Genomic DNA, 22,960 nt, shown 5'->3' with positions numbered 1-22,960 from the left:
GAAGACAAGAGGAGCATTTACATTGCCCAAAGGAGCTCGCAATATTTCCCTTTCTGAAACAAAGGAGTCTAAAAATACTCTGGGTAAGTTTCAAGTGCTTGCAGAAAGAGCGGCATCCATGGCAACTCGAGAGTTCTTGCTATAGTTCTCATCTTCATCTAGACGTTGATAGATAACACAAAATCAGGCAAAAGTTTTGTGTTTCATATGCTCAAAAGACGGTCAATAAAAAAGTCAGCAAATGCTGCTTTTGCATTCACTCATCAGCCAAGACCACGATTTTACACACTCATAGTTCATTTTCGTCGCTTTGATTATCCAAGCAGCTGTACTATGTCAGACGCATGGCAAACTACACATTTATTGGTTAGTCCTAGAATCCCCCAGATGAAACAGTTACTTAAATGCTAAATCTTCTGTTTGCAATGCACAAATACTACAAGTCTTGTCACGTCTACAGTGCTTTGGTAGCAGGAAATTACATTTTGGAGTAAAAATCAGAGGAAAAACTTATTCAGCTCTTTAAAAATGGATACAAGAAGATTTATCATAATTAAATATGCAGGTGTTATAGGGAAAATAGAGGAATATGAAAATGCTATGAACTCAGAGTTTCACATCCTAACATCCAATTAATTATGCATTCACTTTGGTACCTGTGTAGCTCTTCTTTAAAACCTTAAATAGAAGTGCCTGTTGACAGGTTCTGAAGACGGATTTTAGTCTTCCTAAATTACAATAGTATGTGCTTAACATCACGCTAATTACTTGTGGTTTGGACTGATAAATAATTAAAATTTAAAATAAGAATTCTTGTCTTTGGGAACTGTTTTTTACTCTTAGCTATAGAGAGTTGAGTTCAGCCCTTTCACCTCAGCAGTAATACTTGAATTGATTCATTTTACATTTCACAGTTGTCAATAATTAACTTCCACATAGACAAGACCTTCCTTAAGTGTAGCAACAATACATTCTGTACTAAATCCAACTTTCTCTAGAGTCGTTGATGTCTCAGAAGTAAATAGACACACTTAAGACATAAACGTGTAACAGTACAGAAAGTAAATTCAAATCTAACAGTCTGGCTGATGGGTGATCTGGAAAAAAAAGTCAGGAAGACTTGTTTTTCTCCTTTGTATGCTCAGAAACATAGGAAACATATTTTTGCCTGAATTGTTAATCATTATGGCCTATAGCAGTGTAGCTAATAAAGCGACAAATAGATTTGTAACTGGTTTCTCTTTTCTCCCTGAAAGAGGAAAAGCACAAGGAAGTCCTGCCAAACATGTTACAAAACTATTTGATCAGTTTCTCTCTGGCACTGCTTCTCAGTTGATGGATGCCCTCTTCTGCAAGTAGAAGCTGGATGATGTAGAGCGCTCCTAACCATGGCTATTACTTTTTCTTTCTTCCTCTTCTTTCTCCATTGACTACTACACATGCCAAAGGGTACCTTAAGATGTTTGATATCCCTCCTGGTGCTCGACATGTGTTTATCCAAGAAGACGAGGCTTCTCCTCACTTTCTTGGTAAGTGTTTCTCTCCTCAGGTTTGGCTTTGAGGCATGATGAGAAGCATGGGGCAGTCATGCAAAAGAACCTGAGAAATGAGATAACCAAATTAAAGTATTTAGGGTAAATATGTGCATTCAGAATTGCATGTTAAGGACTGAGTTCAACAGCATAAGCTTAGCAATCAAATTTAATTCTCATCTGAATTCTTCAAAATATTAAACTGATCCCAATTCGCATGCTTACTAATAAAAGACTATCATCACTCATATTTAAACTGGCGCTGCCAGAGTAAAAAAAAGATGCATCCTGTTTTGTGAATGAAATTCACTATCTTTAATTATTCTTATTCGCTGCAGATTGTAAGCAACAGCATTTTTAATGGAAAGAAAGACTGGAGAACTTGTCATATAATTGCAGTCCCTTTCATTTGAGATTTTTCTTATGTAAGAAATACCATATTGTTGTTAATCAGCTTGTATCTTGCTACTTACCACTTTCTAATGCTTAAGAGATTTTTAGCTTACACTAGAGGGGTGAGATCATCCGTTGTTTCTAACATACTTCTAGTCAGCTCTTTCTGTGCTAAGGCACTGTCTGAATTTTAAACTCTTTAGGCAAAGTTAAGTCAGTTACTAAAAAAACCAAAAGAATAAAAAAGAAAAAGAAGAGGCAATAGTTTTGGCTGTGCTCATGTCAGAGAAAAACTCCTGGCTTTTGAGGTCCAAGATCTTCATTTCGACCAAGCACAGCCTGCTAATACCTTTCAGGGGATAGCTTTGATTTGGCAGTAAGTAGTTTCATCACACTTCCAACTAGGTACTGCAGAGCTCCTGCATTTTGATTAATCATAAGAGCATGTGAGATTTCTGCATATATTTTATCATGTTCTATGGTGATTTGCAAAATTTGCACAAAAGAAAAAATGAGAGTCCATCTCTCAGATTTCTAATGTAATGGCTTGTAATCAGAGCGCAATAATAATCCTTGCACTACATGACTTTCAAGGTGTGTTGCAGGAACCCAAAACCAGTAAGTTTCCCGGGGGTTCAAATGCCTCAGCTCTTTGCTTATTGATTTTAGCATCTGGTACTTAAATACATATGCAAAAGACAGTGAAATACAGAAAAAAGCTGTCATTTTTATAACCCGAGGAATATAAGAAATGCATTTAGAGTCTCCTGAAGTGTGTATTCCCAGTGATGCTGGTTTGGTCTTATGCAAATGAGGAGGAAAGGAAACTGAAGATTTGACCTGAGTTTCTTGCTACTACCCATGCTTCCTGGGAAGTAAACCAATATGGAAAATGTGCGTATTATTACACAGGAAGAAGTTTTTCAGTCCATCTCTAGCTCTGTATCTGTATCTAACTCATATGGATAAGGAGGTCCAAAATTGAATCAAACATGCAAATGTGTCTATCATCAGAGTGGAATTTGGAGGCTAAATAAGATGGTCTTGGAGGGCCTTTTTCTGAGAATGCATCTATAGCATTTCCTAGTGTTTGTTTGTTTGTTTTTTTGTAAAAAGCTTTCTGTAATATCTCCGGTCAAGTTTCACATAAGCCACTACGATTGCAGACGCTATGATGGAAGGCACGACTGCCACTCTTTTCAATCCTTTCAGCAATTAAGAACCAGGCTACAGGACACTATATTCTGAATGGGAAGGGGGAGGAGGCCAGATCCCGATCTTTCATCGACCTGGGCGTGGAGTGGGAATACAACATAGAAGACGACATAGAAACTCTTCACACTGATGGGCCTTTGCATGATGCAGTAGTTGTGCTGGTAGGTTGTATGTCAAGCAGTGGGAACGTGATGGTTTTGTCTTTTGTAAAAGTGCACAGTCAGCACGGAGATTGTGCTGAGATAAACTTTGCTGTGTTAATGCCTGTCAGAAACACATATGCTGAGGAGACAGCTGGTAGGCTGAAATCCTTTCCTCACTAGCTGTTACCCTCCCTTGTAAAATGCTGCCTGTTCATGCAGTGGTGAAGTATCAGTCACAAGCCAAATATTGTGGTCTCTGACTTCAGTGGGACACTTTCAGTGGACAAAAAAAGGCATTGCACGTCAAACAGTATTTGAGACCAACCCTGGTCTCCTGCCAAGTAGATGACTGGGCCACTGCATCGTTTCATCCCAAATGATGGTGTCCTACTTGGCCAGCCTAGAAAGCTAGCTTAGAAAGGCATCTCATTTTAAACAGCTCTCTGTTGATCTTACTATTGTTAGTTCTAACTGTGAAGATAAAAGAAGACTTTTTTTTTTTCCGATTAGCTAACCAGCAGTTTCCACGTGTCCTTAAGAGGCCATAGTTTCTTTACCGTACAGAATAAATAATGGTCTTGTTTTTCTACCACTGTTTGCATTTGATTATTAATAGATCATTCCTCGGGAGAATGACACAAGATCTAGCCTGACTTATAAATACATCATTCACGAGGATTCAGTGCCAACTATCAACAGCAACAACGTCCTACAGGAGGAAATAGATACTTTTGAGTGGGCATTAAAGAGTTGGTCGCAGTGCTCCAAACCCTGTGGTGGAGGTAAACAGATGATGTAGCACCTTCTAGTAATAAATGACAGGTTACTGAAAGTGGAAGAGTAGAAGGTGGGGGAAGTGAATGCTTTAGAAATCTTGGGCTTCCTTTTTTAAAAACAGCTTGTTATTTGTTATTTTGGGTGGCCAAGCTTAAAATATCTGAAATGTGTGATTATTCAAAAGTGTAATGCTTCAGCCTAGAAAGAAAAAGTCCTTTTTAGGTGTTTAAATGCAGCACCCAAAACCTCTTCGGATGTACAAACCCAGCCATTTATGCTACTGAGTGTTCACTTTACTTATGGAATGCACATTACTCCTATACAAATAACGGGAATGTAAATTTCTAAGTAACTTTAAGACTTTTGTACAGCAAATGAGTGGGTGATGTCATCCGGCAGCAGGAACACTAAAATAAGATTTGGGACATGGGTTTATTCCCTTTTTAGTCAGTGACCTGCCACTTGACAATAAGGATGTAATTTCTACCCTCTCTTTGCCAAAATCTGTATGTGCAATACAGAGGTTAGACTAAAGGGTCTTAACAGTCCCTTCTGGCCTTGAAAACCTACCGTAGTGCCATGTTTTAAACAACATCCACAGAGCACTCTGCAACAATGTAGTGCCTGGAAACTGAACAAATTGTGAGCATGTTTAAATACCTTGTAAATATCTGTCATGTAAAACCATTTAATAGTACATAAAACTTATATTTAAACCAAAAAAATCTAACAGAAACCTGTTTTTCCTGATTTTTCTGAAATATGTTCCAGGGTTCCAGTATACCAAATATGGGTGCCGCAGGAAAAGTGATAACAAAATGGTTCATCGCAGCTTCTGTGAAGCCAGTAAAAAGCCAAAGCCCATTCGTAGAATGTGCAATCTTCAGGAATGCACACAGCCTCTGTAAGTGTGTCTTAGAGATAAGATACAAACGATTGCCTTCTGTGGTAGGTGTGGAAATCAACCCATGCCAGATTTGGGACGCTATCCGATAGCTATCTAGATTGGAGTTCCTGTGTTCTGGATGTTTTTTCCTACCTGTGTAAGACTGGTTACTGATCTGAGCAGTTTCACCACCAAAAAAAATTGCGTGCTAAGGGCTGCCTGAGCTGGCAGCAGTTTGGATAATGGGTAAAAGTTCTGATGGCATCTTATTCTTTTTACGCCCCAGGTGGTCAGCAGATGAGTGGGAATACTGCACAAAAACCTGTGGGAATTCAGGCTACCAGATCCGTACTGTGCGTTGCATTCAACCCCTCCATGATGGCGCAAACCGCTCTGTCCACTTCAAGTACTGCAGTGGAGATCGCCCTGAGAGTCGCAGGCCATGCAACCGCGTACCATGCCCCGCACAGTGGAAGGCTGGACCCTGGTCTGAGGTAGGTGAGCAGCAGTCACGAGCAAATAACATACCTCTGCTAACACCTTGTGCCTCCAATGTCAGAGCTGGGCCTGGGGTGAAAGCTTCTGACTGCATTTCGTCGGAGTTCTCCAAGACATGAAACTTGGCAGCAGATAATACCATCCAACTTCTCTAGAAACCAACATGGAAAACATCCACAATATTAGATATACAATCCTGCAAAACAAATATTGAAATTTTGCTTTTCTCCAACTTTCCAATTTTGTATTTCCCTGACTCTGAGGACAATTTTATGGATAGGTGTTTTTTTTGTTTGTTTGTTTGTTTTACCAACTTGAACTGTGGTAGAATCTCAAAGTTTCTGCAATTGTCAGTATTCTTACGATGTCTTAGGAACAAACAACTGAACTTTACAGCTAACTCAGCAGGCACTGAGTTAGAATTCCATGCCCTTTGTGTTCTCTTTGTTATACTGTCAAGATCAGGAATTGGCTATAGGAAGACGAAGTAGAGAAATTCATAATATGCTCTAATAATAAATTTAACATTACAGAAAGGAAGAACTGCAGAAAATACCATCCTCTTTCTTTGCTTATTTTTCCATTATGCCACCCTTCACTAAAGCCTGCTTTCAAAACAAACTGCTGGAATGTATAGCCTAATGTGAAAGACAGCCTTGGGCTATTTTACACACGTTAACTGTTGCACATTGCTGTGAAATATCCTGAATTGTCTTGTGTCTGTCTCATAGTGTTCTGTGACTTGTGGGGAGGGCACCGAGACCCGGCAGATCATATGCCGTGCTGGTGACCATTGTGATGGAGAAAAGCCAGAATCAGTGAGGACTTGTAAACTCGCTCCCTGTAATGGTAAGCGAACAACTTAATATGACTGCATCAGATGAGGGTAACAGTCCCTGTCTCAGGGCAGCATGTCAGGGCATAGCAATGTTCTGGGATAGAGATGGTTAAGACTTTTCATACTCATTAAATTCCAGTGAAAAATACTAGACCTGTATTTAATCCTACCTAAAGCGTCAGATGACAACCACACAACACCATTCACTTCTTGCATTCTAGATAATACATCATTCACTGGAGATCGCCTTGCTGTGTTCCAGCTAGAGGCACCCTGTTGTGTAGTCCAGCCTATTACTGATACCTTAACTCCACGGGATTGGTGTTTCTCACACACCAGGGTTGTTCTCTCTTGTAAACATGCTGAAATAAGGGGGTTTAGACATGTTAGCCTAAGTTGCATTTGCAAAAACTCGTGCCAAAGGTGAAGGTCAATCCAAAGAAGACCCTGCTTGACCTTTAGATCACAGGAAGAGTTTTACAACTCTGCCAATTGACAGGAAATGAAAATACAATACAATTTTATTGTTTTTTGTTTTTCAATCTCTCATGATAGTCCTAGTAGTAAAAAATAGAGTAAGAGTTCTTAGAACGTGCAGTATGCTCTCCCACAGGCTCAATCTAACTGCTTGCCACAGGTCTGGTAAAAGTGTCTACTTTGCTCTTTTTCTCTTCTGCTGTTGCCAGTGAAGGAACTCAGGAGAAAACAATTCTCAGAGCAATGAACAGTTAAGAAGTGGTGGGTCCACTAGGTGGGAGCAAATCACTATTTGTGACTTTAAAAACAAAATTATCTATTCATTAAGGACTGATTATTCACTGGTGATAGAAACATTTCCAAAACTAAAATAAATAAGGGTTACATCTTCACAAAACTATTCAGATAAATTTGATCTTGTGCTTTAAGCATTAGGTTAAAGAATCTGTTCTTTAAGCATCACCTGTGATTTTCTGTAATAGACTGTTAAATTCCAGCCATTCAAAATTAAGTATCATGCAGTCTTTTTTCTCCATGTGAGTATTATGTTCTCCCGCAGCAATACTCAGTGCCACTGACCTGCAACACCTAGGATCCACTAATATGGAATGTAAGCAATAGATGGTCTTGTAGAGACCCTCTACAAATTGCAGTTGAATCACCTTGGTTAATACTTGTTTTATTTTTATTTTTTTGGATACTTAATATGGACCCCATCTCACATGCCCTGGTGAATGAAGGATTTCTGTGGTCACATATAGGCACTGGGGGTGCTTAACAGGGTTCTGAAGCCCTAGGCCCATTTCCTCAAGAGAGAGATCTACCTGGCCTTGCTGCAGCAAACCTACAGCACAATGTGGGCTTTATGAAAATGCTTCTAACTACAAGGGCACGAACAGCTGCATCCAGCCAAGTCCTTCATCCTTTTGAAAAAACCACAGGGGCCCTGTGGGTTCTGTTCTTCAGCCAGACTTCATACACCCGACTCTCCTCTTTGAGCACAAACCTCTCTACTCTGCTCAGGGATTAGGGCCATAACTTTTACCAAGCACTGGGATTTTCAACCTCTGCACTAAGTAGCTGCCAGTATTCCTTCAGACCAAGTAGTCTATCTTTTTCACCACACTCTTCTGATGTGGTTTCTACCGCACTCTATGTTTTGGGGGAATACAGCTAATATATAAATAGTGTTCTGTAACATTTATGTAGATAAACCCTTTATGTAATGTGTGGTAGACCTTTAAGTCTGTATAGCCTGGATTATTATTTTGATTTTCAGGGCTTTAGACTTAGCAAAACATTAGTCTATATTACATGTTTTTGACCAGTGATTTACCGTATAAATGCACAGTTGCTGAGGATTTCATCTTAATGGAGCTGGGATGGACATTCGCCATAGCTGGTGTGATTCCTTTTATGTTATGTTATGTTAAAGCTTTTCTGTTTCATTTCATGAAAAAACATGTCTGCATACAGAAGAGTCACCAGCTCTTCCTCAGTGAAGCTGAGTTTTGTAGTGTAGAAAAATGAGGACACCTGCCATAGATATTTCACTTACTCTTCTTAAGTATTTGTGACTAGAAGGAAAAAGGAGGCAAGATTTTACCCTTCAGGTTCATAGCAATAATCTGAGCAGCAGTCATGTTTCTGTGGCTGTGCAAATGTTACCATCAAACTTCCTTTTTATCTGTCCCAAATTAAAAAAATGATTTTGTGGTACTGACACGAACTGATGAGCTTCATGTAAGAACCCTGTATGAGGAAGCCCTACTTTGCCAGATGTGATATGGCATGCATGCAGAAGTACCCACCTCCTGTTTTAAATTTTAGAACCTAAATAGCAACTTCCAGCTCAAAGCAAGATTTCTCAATGGGATGTTGTCAGCAACCATCCCATTGGATATACAGTCACAGTGATGCCTTTTTTAAGAGATATGTCAAATCTAGAATCTAATGTGAAAAATTTGAGTTAATTTAAATTCTGTTCTAGTAGTTTCATCTTCTAAAAAATCCCTAGGGAGCCGATACACTTTCTTGTGTCTTCTACTCTTAGTTACCATGAAGCAAGTAACAAATTGTGAAAAGGAGAATTTTTACCGTGAACATCAGCAGAAGGATACAAGCACTTCAGTACTGAATAGGAAATGGTTGACTAGGTTGTGCAGAATTAACCTAAAAAATAAAAAACAGGGATTTTGTGAGTATCTAGCTTCAACATTGTACTTACGGAACTTACTGAAAGTAGATAAGTACAAAACCAAATCTTTGCACTACCGTTTGAGTCACAAAATCTAAACCATTGCAAACCAATACCAGAAAAATTAGCCATGAGAGAACAGGACTAAATGCATTTGTCATTGTGGAATGGCAAAAATAATTCTTGGTACTTTATTTTTTGATTTGTTTGTCATTTTAGCTCATAATGTTTGCTTTCACTTATATATTGATATAAATCACAGTGTGTTAATAAGGTGACTGCCATAATTTTCCAGATCAGGTGCTTTCATTTCCATGAAGGCATAATTACTACTTTATATATGATGCAAAGATTTGTGTTTCAATATTAGCTTTTCTAGTTTAGATGAATTATGAATACAGCCCTTGAATTTCCCATGCTAATTCCTGCTGAAAATAGTCTTATAGTGCCTCCATGGACTACATATGTTCCCAGGCAAAGCTGCAGATTTAATGCTAGGCTTGTCAAGAACCAATAAACACCCGTCCAAGGAAGCACATCAGGACTAGGAGCAAGGAAAAAATTTATATTACGTGCTGAAGTCATATAATTTGCTATTTATAAACAACACCCCACAAGCCCACTGACGTGTGTAATTTTACTGAATTCAGTGGAATTAAGCTGATTTACGCTGATTGAGGGGTTGGGCTACAGTTAATATTTTAAAATAGGAAAACTCGGTTGCCTAACGTGCTGTTGACATGTGGTGAGACAGCATCTGTACACCAGTGAGAAAATATCACAGGACAGAAAGCTAATTTAATTTCAGAGTTTAATAAGTGGCAACACATGCCATCTGTTGCTCGTTAAAATGTTGACTACATAATTGCTAACTATGAATTGAGGACTAGACATGGAACAGATATTCTCAATCGTTAGGGTTAGCTTTTGGCCTTTTACATTATAATTTTACATGCTTCTATTTTAAGTAAAATCCATCAATACTATTTCAAGTAAACTGTGATATCTTAGGAAAATTCTGTTAATGGGAATGTTTTGCTGGTCTCTTCCCAAAGTATTTGAATAGTTACTGGATGTACTGAGCAACTCACTTGTCCTCAATGCTGGTTTTCTGTCCTGTGACGTATTACACATTCCTATGTTCCTGGTCTGCTTCTGAACTGCTGCTAGAGCCTCAGCACCAGATTTAGGTACTAGTACAACAGATTAGGAACATAAAATTCTCAACATTGCCACCTACTGATGCGCGTTAGAAACTGTCAGTGTTTGTCCCAGTCCAGGTGTCATTAAAACTTAGAACTTTGCAAATGAGTTCATGTGACAGATCATACTCTGAAGAAGACTGGGTACAGATGTGCTCTTAGCTAAATATAAAAGCCTTATTCTTCCTTTTTCATATTCTTGCAATGACCACTGCATTTCTATGTGTCGAATACAAATATCCAGCAAATGCTCAAAGAAACTGACATTTTTGAGACCCTCCAGTACATCTTTGACTTCTTTAAGATCTTTTCTCTGACTGAAAGGAATGCCATGCACAACTTGAAGGCATCTGAACTATCTGTTAAAAGCTTTCCATCGGTTCTCTAGTTATGTTTAGATCACTGAAAAACTAAGAAATGTATTTAACACTTTATTTTAAGAGATTGTATAAAAGGCATCTCTGAGAATTACTACTTGGGATTTCTTTAAGGGAAAATATAATTGTTTTTAATGTTGCTGATAGACAATGTCCTTAGGCTAGAAGGGAAGGTGATTTGGGGTGGGTAGAACGACAACTAGTGGGGTATTTGGGAGTTATTAGGTTATCATTGGAAATTGCTGTCTGGCCCTCCAGAAATAGAGCATGACTTTCCTCTCCTCATGACTGGTGTGCACAGAATCCAGCATTTTCAGAGTGAACAATGATTTTTTTTTGTTCCCAGCTAGGCCTCTTTGAAGGGGTTGGGTTATTTTTACGGGGTGGGGTTGGTGAGTTCTTTGATGGATGAAGCATCTCAGACTAGCCCATCATTTTGGAAACATGGGCAGAACTTTATCAATGCCCATCTAAATTCCGTCCAGGCACTCTTCAGTGCTGGGTTTGTAATCAGTATTGGATTTGTTTTGCAGATGAACCCTGTATGGGAGACAAATCTATCTTCTGTCAGATGGAAGTGCTTGCACGGTACTGTTCCATCCCTGGCTACAACAAGCTGTGCTGTGAGTCCTGCAGCAAGCGCAGCAGCACCCTCCCACCTCCATTCCTTACCGAGGCTGCTGAAACTGAAGAGGAAGCACTGTTTGATCACAGTGACCTGCCTAGGGCTTTGGCGATGCCAACACCGTCAGTGCCCCGCTACGCAGAGCTCCTGCCTGGGCGAAGTTCTCTGGGCAGGCTTCGCTTCGCAGAAGAGGATGCAGATACACGCGTCTCCCCATCAAACACTAAGCCTAAAGGTGCTGAGTTTCTGCGATGGAGAGTTCCTCAGGCAAGCAAGACTTCTAGGCTGTTTGCTTTTCTACACCAGCCACCTGCCAACAGCAGCAGTCTTGGCCCTCGTAACGCCCTTGCTTTGGCAGCAGCAGTTCCTGTGGTGCCACTTAATAACACCATGGTGGGTGCTCCTTCTCCATCAAGAACATCACGGAAGGGTGAGAAGCACGTTGACAAGGGATGGCCTTCGAGGTCCTCCACTGTGGAAAGATGAACGCGAATGCCATGTGGAGGATAGTAGCAGAAAGCGGCTTTGTTTGGCTTTGCGTTTCAGTTCTTTACTTCTGGACACTATGGTGCATGCTGCTTTCCACGAGCAGGACACTGCAGATCATCAACTCATTTCCTTGTAAATACAAAGAACGAGAAGTGCTGGTTCACTTTCTAGTTGCTCCCATCCTCCTCCCATCCTGCGTCACCTGGGTAGCGTGAATGTGTTGGAGGAAAGCACCAAAGAATATTCCTAACAGTGAGAAAAAGTTGCTGAGGGCATTGGTCAAGCTCTAGTACAGGGAAAGCAGCCCTGATGGTCAGCACTCACCTCATTATTTTTGTTTTTAAACACATGTAGAAAACGCCCCACTACAAGAGGTACCAAACGTTTACACTATACAAAATACTTTTGCAGTGGAACAACCGAATCCATAAGACTTGTTTTGCTAATTTATCTATATAAATGGATATTGTATGAGCAAATTTGCAGCTGTTGTGTAAATACTGTATATTGCAGAAAATCAGTATTATTTTTAAGAGTTTTGTGCTGTCAGACAACTGTTTACCTATGTTACGTTCTGGACAATTGTTAGGTGCCTGCCATTGAGTACTGCCTTATTTACATTCCACAAGTTGATTTTTTAAGCAGCGTTGTCATAAAAGGAGGAGTTCCATTTTCATATGAATTACATCTACTGACACTAGGAAAGAGTTTGGTTTTTATTAATATCAACAATGTGATGCTTTCTTTTGAAATAGGGGGGAAAAAGTGTAATCCTCAAGGTATGAGTCTACTTATTGCCACCTGCCTGTTAAAAGTAGGTTTAGAAATTTTAGTGTAATTCTAGTCACAGGTTGGAAAAACAATTGTATGTGCCTGTGAAATGAACACTGACACCCATGGCCCACACTGAGCAGGCACTGCTTCAGTTTAGGAGTAGCAGTGCTGTCCCTTCAGACTCCTTTTGCCTACAAGGTCAGACCAGTGTAGGAAACCATGTATATACTGTAAGTACTGTAATATTCACAAGTCAAAAATGAGTTGTGTTTTCCAGACGATCCGGTTGTTTTTTATGAAGCTGAAAAAGCATCACAGTGGTAGAATAGGCACTAATAATAAATAGCTGTGGCAAGACTTAAAATAGATTTTTTTTTTCCTACTGGAAGCATTGATTTAAAGGTGAGAGAGATATTTATTTTTCAGCATGGTTCACCTCAAAATCTCCACAACCACAATGCATCTGACTGCAATAATGTACTAGTAATTTATGTCAATAACCATCTTGTTCACAGTCCACCCAATCACACTCTCTCCTGTGTGTTGCTGTAAAGTACTTGTATATAGGATTGAGAACTAAAGATATTTATTAAAAGTTGAATTCTTGATAGTATTTTATGTACTAAATATTTACACTAAGGGCAGTTGACTATTCTTTTTGCCATGATAAAATAGAGAGATGTAAGTAGATACCTGTACATGCTATGTCATACGGATAGAACAGAAATTTAAGCTAACTAAACTACTGTAGAGAAATTGTTGATCTTATTCTTAAAAAAAAAAAAAAGTCTTATGACATTTCTTTTTGTTACAGGCATCTTTAATTTCTAAATAGGCTATGAAAGATTCACGTGCAATTTTTGGCTCCCCATAGAAGGTCCTCATGATTGACCCATTTATAAGGACAGTGATTGTGAACCTCTAACATCCTATAAAATAGCAGGACTCCAAATTGGGACTCCAAAGGCTAATTGCTAGATAGTAACTTCCGTAGTGATTATGCAAAATCACTATGATGAAGTAAGGATGAAAACTGTTGTCAGAAGACTTTTAAGGTCGATGAAACTTTTAAGTAGATGAATCCTGTTCAGGGAAGTATAAGGTCACTATGCAAGACGCAGCTTGCATTGTGATGTGCATAATCTAACCCACTAAAGTATTGACTCAACACCTCTAAAGAACTGCTGCTACCTTTCTGCAAGGCTTTTGAAGGTCAAAGAAATTAGTATTAAATAGATTGTGCAGACAATCCCTGAGCCTCAAACAGACAAATAGGGTGTGTTTTGTTCCTTGGAAATTCCCCAAATGTCAAATTCTCTTTCTCTGTCTTTATCTTCTACATATATACAATGTGGGTGTAGATAATCCTTGTACCTTTTTGCTTTCTTTTCTACCAAGCTAATTTCACTTTCATTAAAGTGTACACTACTGATCCTGTTTGTTGTATTGGGGAGCACGTAGCAATAAAATCTTTAACATAACAAATCTTTCTCTGGTTTGCTTCGTACGGGAGAGTCTTTTTTTTTTTCATTAGTTTGCCTTTTGCAAAATGAAGGAACACTTACATCCCAAAGCTTCACTCCCTTGAAAATTAAAAATTAAAAAAGAATTAAAATTTTGATTTTTAAAAATACGTCCTGTTTTTACCATTATAGAGGAATAAGCGGGGAAATTGGGGGAAAGGAAGGAGTGAACGTCCTGTGATCTGGAGTCTTCCTGGTACATATGTATATGTCCGGATAGCAGCTCCAACCCTTTTCTCGGGAACATGTAACATTTTGGGCTTTGCTGTATGAAGAATGGTATCTAAGAGATTCTGCACCTGCTGAACAGGAGGCATCTGCTCTCCTCTCCTTTAGCTAGAAATGTTTTCTGAGTAGGTGAGAAGACGTCAGCAGCCGGCCACTGAAGACTTAAAAAAAAAACAAAACAAAAAAAACCTCACCCATGTTATTTTAGTACAGGTGCACGTTCTGGCCTTCAGGTCCATCTGTCTTTAAGCAGTTTTGAGACCGTATATCTGCAAGAATGCATCCTTTGATGTAATTGCTGTTTCTCACTTGACAAGTACAGGCTTCCATGTATAGTTAGCATTACCTAACGTCACAACTTCTCTGTGACCAGCAGATGGTGTGATACGGGGCAAGTGGGGATGCTCGATGGGTTTATGTATCTGTGGGCCGGCACACAGTCCCACAGATTCACACCGAAGGTTAAGGAAGTAAAGCTGCCTTGTCCATAGTACCCCATGCTCTGGTTTCACTGCTTGAGGTAGGTCATTTTGGGATTGTCCTAAGAGACTTATGAATATTTTTCTCCATTTCCAGTTGCCCATTTTCAAGAAAAGCAAATCCAAACTAGAACTTCTAGAGTAAAACTAGTTTGATAAGGGAGATCTTAATCTCTACATAGAGACCAGAGAAACTGCCTTCTTAAGCCAGTTGTTTTCAAAACCTCATTGCTCTCCACAACTTCCTGAGAAGGTGAAGCAGAGAGGGAGGTGCTAGTCTCTTCTCCCTGCTAACTGATAACAGGATGCACAGGAATGTCACAAAGCTGCACCAGAGGAGGTTCACACTGGACATTAGGACAAATTTCTTTACCATGAACGTGGTCAAACACTAGACTAGACTTCCCAGAGAGGTGGTTGATGCCCCAAGCCTGTAAGTGTTTGAGGCATATGGGTAATGCTTTTAATGCTTTAACTTTTCGTTAGCCCTGAAGTCTGGGCAGCTGGATTTGATCTTTGTAGGTCCCTTCCGGCTGAATTAGTCCAGTCTTGTCTATGACTTCCAAGTTGCTTTGATTCTTCTTGCATTTTAGTTAAAGGAATTTGCTAGTAATGCACACTACATAAAACTTGCTTAAAAAAAAAAAAAAGTGGGGGAGGAGACTGCATTTTATTCTTGTCCTATTTTTTTCAGCCCACACAGATGCTGAGCATTTCACTGGGAGATGCATCAATTAGTCCAGGATGGGGTAAGGGGCTTCTCAGGCTTTTCCACAAACTGTTTCCTTGGGAATCGAGCCAAAAAAACACACACTAGTGATGCTTACAGCACACAGAGTTGCTTGCAATTTTAAAAGAATTTGGCTGGCCTCAAGCTGAGCCAAATTTCAAACCAGGGCGTATGGGTTACAAAGGGGTCACTGAGAGCCACACACCAGAACACAGGACAGAAGTGGAGATATGATGCCTGGGATACTGTCAAAGGAGAGGCAGGCAATACTTCAGAAAGAGTAGGAGCCTTTTCTGTTTGACACCTGGTATTCATTTCACAGATGTACCTTTTCTGTGGGGTTCGATGCAGAATATTTCAGTCTGTTATTTTAGCCTTGCTTCACATTGTAAGTAAAAGGAGAAACACCTTTGAAATCAGAGGGGTGATCAATCTGTGTGCATACATGCAAAGGAAGAAAAGTGACTTACTCTGTGGGGAAGTCTCAGCTCATTTCAGGATGACTGCTTTGCATTGAATGTTCAGATTACATATGGTTGTGATAAGGATAATTACACAGATGCTCATGAAATCAAATTCTCATTGCTTGTTTAAGTAAACGATATACATTTGGGGTGTTTCACATTACTTGGGTCCTGTAGCCAAACAGCAAGTTTTTTACACTATGACTGCTCTCAGCAGGGTACAAGAGGAACTCTCACATTCTTGCACCAATCCCAAATTATTTTACCAGCTCTGCAGAGTTTAAGGCAAGTAATACACAGGGCTTCCTATGCTCAGTTTGTCCCAAGCCACACTCAGATTGCCAGGCCTGAGACAAGAGCACCTCTAGGAGATACTTAGGACTCTTCACACAAAAACTCAAAGACAGCCCAACTCTAAGACTCAACCTCAAGCCACAAGTTGAAGCTGTCCTCCTTTTACTTCCTCAGAAACCTGGTGCCTAGGAACAGGCATACTAGCCCCACATCTTCATTCTGGCTGTAGTCAAAAAGGAACACTTTGAGATAGTCCTTCTTCTCAAAGATTAGTTCTTCTTTAAATATCGACTCTATGCACAAAGAAAGCATCGTCTTTCTGTTCCCTGACGGTCTTTCTGCTCCATGTGTTTTGTCCTCACAACCCCTTACAAAATTTCTGTTATTTACAATTAACAAAACTGAACACGCAGAACTGAGTTCTCATTGCACAGTTGTTTTACACCACGTACTCCACAAATTTAACCTCAGTGCAAGTGGCTCAAGGTATTTCAGTGCCCACTGTGGAAGTTCATGCTTCTTTCTGAGGAAAAGCAATTGCCTTCACCTTGTCTTTCTCTGGCAAACAGTTATATTTGACACACTTTCAGGTTCCTGTGACTCGGGAAAAGGGTACTACTAAAAATCACTGACAGTAGGCGAGGAAATCTCTTTAAAATCAGAGTGCTTTCTGAGTCAAAGTAAACACATTTTGAAAGTCCTGAGCAGCTTGCTTAATCTCCCCTGCCATTCAGAATATATTAAACACTTTCAAATGTTTCCAAAGACTCTTGATGCACTTAGGAAGGGGAAAAGGCATTAGCAAGGAGAAACTAAAAGCAATGCTATTTAAAGCAAACTTTCAGATACACATATGCAGCTCGCCCAGGCCTCTGCAGTCACACGCACATAAAGCATTCTTGGACGTGAAATAAAAAGTATGTTTAAGGCCAAAAATGGATGTACAGGAGCCTTAGCCTTTCCTTTTTGGGTACTACAAAATGCCTTGTACAGCTCTGGCTATCTCCCGACCTCTTCCTGACACCTTCCTCCAGCTCTGAGCCTGTCCTTCTGGGGACACACACCCTCATCCTCTACACGTTCCATTTCCGCTGAGCTCCATGGAGTGTTCAGATGCATTCATCCCCTTGTATTGCCCCATGCAGGCAGCCAGCGAGCTGGATACACAAATAAGCTATGGTACAGTAAGTGCCCAAGAACATACATAATAAATATTCTTTCTCTCCAAGATCTGTGCATGGGGGGATAGAACAGAGCAGCACTACAAGGCTGTGTTCTCCCTGAAGATGGAGCAGCAAGGATCAAGCAGAGGATCTGACATTGTGAGGGATGATGTGCCAGCCCTCATTGGGAAAGAGAAGTTCATAGTGGGTGCGAAACTGAATGTGGCATCGACCAGACTGGAACACAAAGGAAGAAAAGTGAATAATAACAGGTTTGCTGCTGGCTGCTTTCTCCTTTGAATCAATTCCATGAACTCTGGCATGTTCCTGTCACACAGTGACACATTTGAACTCCATCTGCAAAGAGGTACAGCAAATTCCTGTTCTGGGACAAGCTGAGTTGCTTAAATCATCTAGGAGAGAACAGGACTGGTGACTGAGCAGTCGGTTCCCATCAATTTAGACAATTTCTGCAGAATACAAATCAGCGCATTTCCTCTTCATGGGGACTGCTCTGTGACTGCCGTGCCACAAACTAGTGGAAGAAAAATGTACTGAGGCGCTACTCGTTCAGACCTGTAACACTTCAAAAGACCACAATTCCCACTTGCCAGGCTGCTAGATCACACGTCCTCTGCAGTTTGTGGTTAGCCTGTCCTTGTGAGGTGTTTATTCCCCTTGGCTATGTGTATGAAGTGTTACATTTACCTTTGCATCATTCTCTTGAAGCAGAGATAATGTATCCATAAACTGTTAGATCTTACCTGCTGATGTGGCACTGTGGGTTAGTTTGATTGTTTATTTATGGAAGGCAGGGTACATGCAGGTGAAAATAACTATGAAATCAACATGTAATTAGTGCAGTCTGTGATACTGGAAGGACGTTCCCTTTCAAATGCTACAATAAAATAAAATTGCTCTGCACTGTGTGCCTGTTTTCCCCACTAACATGTTTAGTTGCCATACAAATATTGAGATATTGCTTGCAGACTATCCATTAATTTTAAAGACATATATTAACTTTCATAAAGCACCCAAAACACACTTAAAAGAACAAGAACCGAAAATATTCCTAACACTGTGAAGACACTGAGGAAAGAATCCCAGTTTGTCTTTCTGGAGAAATGGTTTAAAGAAGAACCGGATGTGATTTCTCTCTCAGAAAAGTCTTACAAAATTCAAATGCTCTTTGGGGGAAAAATCAGAATCCTATCTGGAGAGATGGAGGGACCTGGGGTTAGAAATACAAGGCAGGCTGAGCTAATTCAGCTCCTCAGACTTTCAGCTGAAAACATTTCCTGCTTCTCCTGCCCATTTTTCTGAGCAGCCCTAGCAAAATTCAAAACAAACACAAATGTAGGGCTCGTCTCTGGTGGGTGTACATCCAAAATGTAATTTCAGAGCTAAATACTGACATCTTACCTTATTTTTTTCTCCCAGGTGAACATCCAGAAAGCATGTTGTCTTTAAAGAGTGAAGGATTATCCTCATTCGTAGTTCCAGTGTCCCTGCAGGCATGGTCTGTGCTCCTGACTCATCACGACTGTTCAACAAATACTGACAAGGCTTTCAGGTAGAATTTATACCAGAAGGGGCATTCTACACATTTAGGAGCAGTCACCCCCAGCAACGATAGTGCCGGTTCTTCTTTAAACCATTTCTCCAGAAAGTGGTGCTGCCTGGTATTGAGAACAGAGGCCAAATCCCACATTTTGGGGCTTCATAACCAGGTCCGTTTTGGTGCTCAGAGAAACAGACCAAGCTATGTGTTTGGGGCTGGGCAAAGAGCACAGCTGCTGTGCATTGGGCTCGGGGCTGGAGCCTACCTCAGCTGTTCTGGGGCCAGCTGTGCAGGCGGGGCAGACGGTGCAGGTGGGAGCCGGTGGCTGGGGCCCCCACAGCCCCCTGCAGCTCCCCTGGTGCCTACCTCACAGAGCCACAGCCCCGCGTGTGGGGCGGGGACAGGGCCCATTGGGCTGGTCAGGGGCTCAGAGGCACGGCGCTGGGTGTCTGTGCCAGCCTTTGCGACAGGCCCACTTCCGTGCTCCCCAATGGACCGACCCAGTGCCATGGCTGCAGGGCTCATAACGGCCTCGTTCAGCCGGTTGTGGGGCTCAGAGACGGAGACCGGGTCACTCGGTTTGGGGTGTGCAGCATGGACCAGTTTCTGTGTGGTTGGGCTCAGGAACGGAGACCATGTTGGCTGTTTCTGGGGCAAACCTTGCACCCCAGGGGCTGGGGGGCTGTGAGGGTGGGTTGGAGGGGAGGTGGGAGGGGGGTGGGCTGGGTGCATGGACCCCAACCTGAGGTGGGGGTCTGGTTGTGGCAGTCCCCAAAGTCTGGGATGCTGGCATGCACCAGGCCAAACAAAGTGTTCAAAATAGTCTCTGGGCAAAATGGTGCTTTCCCGCTTCCACTGCTCATTCATTGTACCCAGTGCAGAATGGTTACTCCCTTAATTGTGCAGTATTTAGGCAGTTTCTGGACAACTATGACAGTTCATATTAGTATTCTGATTATGACTGGTTGATTTATAGCTCTGTCAAAAGAGCACCTTTTTTTTTTTTTTTTTTTTTTAAACAAGCACAAGTTCTAAAGAGCTTGAGCCAGAAACAAGCTGGAGATAGCCAGGAGACTTCAAGGGCTGGAAAGATCCAGGAGACATGGGGCTGGAAACTGCAACAAGCTGGAGACAGCCAGAAGACATTGAGCTGGAAAATGGAACAAGCTGAAAATACCCAGGAGACAACCAGGGCTGGAGCCATCCATGAACACAAAGAGCTCATTAACGAAAAAATACAAACCATATACCAAAGCCTATACTTTACACCATACAAACACAACACATGCAGTGTTGAAGCTGTGACAATGATTGATTTACGACCTTGTCTAAAGCCCACATTGTTGCAACAAGCACAAGCTGAACACATCAAGGGCTGGACATGTCCACCAACTATAGCCGTGTCCAGGACTAACAGATCAATACAAACTAGGTTGGTCCATGTCTGTACAATGCACAACTGCGCCATTCAATATTAATATTTAAGTTACAAAAGCGATTGATATATGACCTCGTCTAAAGCCCAGATTGGGTTAACAAGCACGAGCTGTGTTTATTTACCTGGAGCAGAAATCCAGCTGGAGCCATCCAGGGCTGGAGCTGCAAACGAGCAGGAGCCATCCACAAGGGGGAGACACAGGGAGACAGAGATGTCCAGGGCCAATTAACCAATAAATACAATGCAAACCAATTAGTCAATACCTAGGCAGTGTACCGTAACATTAAATTCTCACATTCGCAGTACTGATTGATTAACAAACTGGCCTAAAGCCCAGGCTGTTGTAACAAGCACAAGCTGTAATTACCTGGACGCATCCAGGAGACTCCCAGGGCTGGAGACATCCATGAGCTGGGGGTGTCCAGGGCTGGAGCTCCAGGAACCAGAGGCACAGCGAGCTGCAGTTGCCCAGGGTGAGCTGATCAATAAACACAAACTTATTTGTCAATATCCATACAGTGCTCAACTAGGACATTCAATATTAATACTCTGGTTATGACAGCAATTGATTTACGACCTTGTCTACAGCCCAGAGCGCTTCCACAAGCACGGACTGTAATTACCTGGAGCTGGAGACGTCCAGGGCAGAAGCCACGTTCCCCGCAGCCTCTGAGGGAGAAGCCCCTGCCACGCAGCCCTGCTGCACACCACAAACGAGAAAGGAGGGAGGAACGAGAGCAGGAGAACGGAAAAGCCCTGTTTTACTTAGAAGAGCCGATGAGAGGGGATTCTGGTGCAAAAACCCATCTGATCAGCAAAGTTAACGGCACAAAACAGCAGCGAGCAGTCAGCTCTGAAAGCTGTGAAGAAGGAACAAAGGCAGTGTTTGTTCTGGGAGAAGGAAGACCCCGAAGGAAGGTACCAGGAGGACAGTACTTACTCAGGCCCTCTCCACCAGGCAGGTGCCAGCCCCAGGGGAACCTTCAAGTTTTGGGGCCAGGCCCAGGGACGGGGTCCCCTTCCCTCCCCTGCCCTCCCGCGGCACAGAGTCAAGCCCAGAGCCCCTGGCTGGGTTGCAGCAGCACAAAGGGCTCATACTCATGCTGGGCAGGAAGGTGCACGAGGCCTCTGCAGCATCTCCATGGCTGTAGCAGGCAGCAAAGGACAGGAGCTCCTGGGCTCTGCTGGGAGCTGCCAGCCTCCCCAAGCCAAGCGGCGCCTCCTGATCCACCCACAGGAACTGAGAGGATCCGTGCCAAAACCTGCATGTGAAGAGCGCAGTGAGCAGGGCCTGGCCCACTGCAGGGGTTGTGCTGGGGACACCTCTGGGGCCGTGGGGGACCTGAAGCCCCACGCACCCCGAGGGGCAGCTGCCCCAGCCCTGCACCGTGGCTGTGCCCTGGGGCTGTGCTGGTGCCAGCCTGCGGCTGGGCAACGCAGAAGCAGGAGCCGGCACCGTGGCCATCGTGGGCACCATGGCCACTGTGGGCTCCTGGTGAGCACCTGACAGCTGAGGGGCAACAGGGTCACACACATGGACAGAAGGTTGCAAGGAGGGACAGGGAGCAGCAGCACCCTGTGTCTCCTGCAGGGAGAGAAAGGCGCTGAGAGTCAGTGTGTGACTCAGGATCAAAGCCCCCAGCTTTAATCTCAGCTCCAACTTCACACCTGAGCTGTAGGCAGTCAGTAACAAGCAGGGGACCTGCAAACAGCCACTTAAACACTGTGGCTAAACAATAGGTTAAGAAAAAGTAACCATCAAGGCATTTCATTCAACCCTTGGGAGCACCAGGGCCTCCTGCTCCTCCCAGGGGACTCCAACAACTGCAGCAACCCCAGACCTGGCTGCTCCTGCCCACCTTCCTGCAGGGGGACATAAATCAGGTCGCAAATTAATTGCCACCACCTGAAGCTGCCAAGCAGCGACTGCCGACCTCCTACCAACAGAGCACAGGTGGAACCCACAGGGGTGTCCCCACCCCTCGGAGGGGTCTCCAGGTGCTGCCCACTTCTGGCCTTGAATTTTTGTCAAGTTTTGTACTGACTAAGGGAGAACAAGACACATCCCTCAGAGAAGGATGTGTCCATTCTGCAAACAAGATAAAGATGTACAACCTACAGACTAGTGTTGGTCTGCTTGAAGTGGGGTTAAGTGTAGAAACTCACTGTGGTCGTTCCCCTCTAAGCCTTGGTGAGCAAATAAAGCATCTTTTGTTGTAAGACACAAGGTGGGAACGAGTTAACACCTAACACCTTAATAGCCTGGCTGCTTTTTTTTTAATGCTACATGTTGACACGTGCTTAGAAGCATTCGGGACTCCCACGCCTCTGAGACAGTAGCTGAAATCTACTGTCTACTGAAATCCCTGTAGCTCAAATCTTTTTTCAAGGCTGTCCAGCATAATGTCACAACAGGGTAATGAAGTAAAATGCTAAAGGTCTAAAGGCTCTCAGATTGAACTCAGCTGTTCTGAAATAGCCCCACATCTTACATCCTGAACACACGTGTACACGCACTGCTGAGCCTGCCAGAACTTCTGGCCTCACTTTGCTACATGTACCGCATCATTCCCCCTTAGAGTTTCCTTGCAAATTCTCATCTAATAAAAGATGGCGAGAAAGGGCAGTGAAGCCATACAGAGTTTAAGAGCCGGCCA

General features: G+C 42.3%; 1 protein-coding gene across 5 annotated transcripts in view; it reads left to right on the top strand.

Annotated features, from left to right (window-relative positions):
• The window catches only part of ADAMTS3 (ADAM metallopeptidase with thrombospondin type 1 motif 3), a 134,740-nt gene extending 120,821 nt beyond the window's left edge, over window positions 1–13,919 (top strand). For all 5 annotated transcript variants that reach the window (XM_066995933.1, XM_066995934.1, XM_048074409.2 and 2 more), the window contains 7 exons: window positions 1,449–1,529; window positions 3,138–3,301; window positions 3,900–4,065; window positions 4,832–4,964; window positions 5,233–5,440; window positions 6,176–6,293; window positions 11,069–13,919. In XM_066995933.1, coding sequence (XP_066852034.1) covers window positions 1,449–1,529; window positions 3,138–3,301; window positions 3,900–4,065; window positions 4,832–4,964; window positions 5,233–5,440; window positions 6,176–6,293; window positions 11,069–11,646 — 1,448 coding nt within the window. In that variant the 3' untranslated portion in view covers window positions 11,647–13,919. The remainder of the gene's footprint in view (window positions 1–1,448; window positions 1,530–3,137; window positions 3,302–3,899; window positions 4,066–4,831; window positions 4,965–5,232; window positions 5,441–6,175; window positions 6,294–11,068) is intronic.
• Window positions 13,920–22,960: the final 9,041 nt, after the last annotated feature.

This window comes from Anser cygnoides, chromosome 4 (genome assembly GCF_040182565.1).
Source record: "Anser cygnoides isolate HZ-2024a breed goose chromosome 4, Taihu_goose_T2T_genome, whole genome shotgun sequence".
In the NCBI taxonomy this organism is placed as follows: Eukaryota; Metazoa; Chordata; class Aves; order Anseriformes; family Anatidae; genus Anser; species Anser cygnoides.
This window is presented reverse-complemented; position numbering and strand designations above follow the sequence as displayed.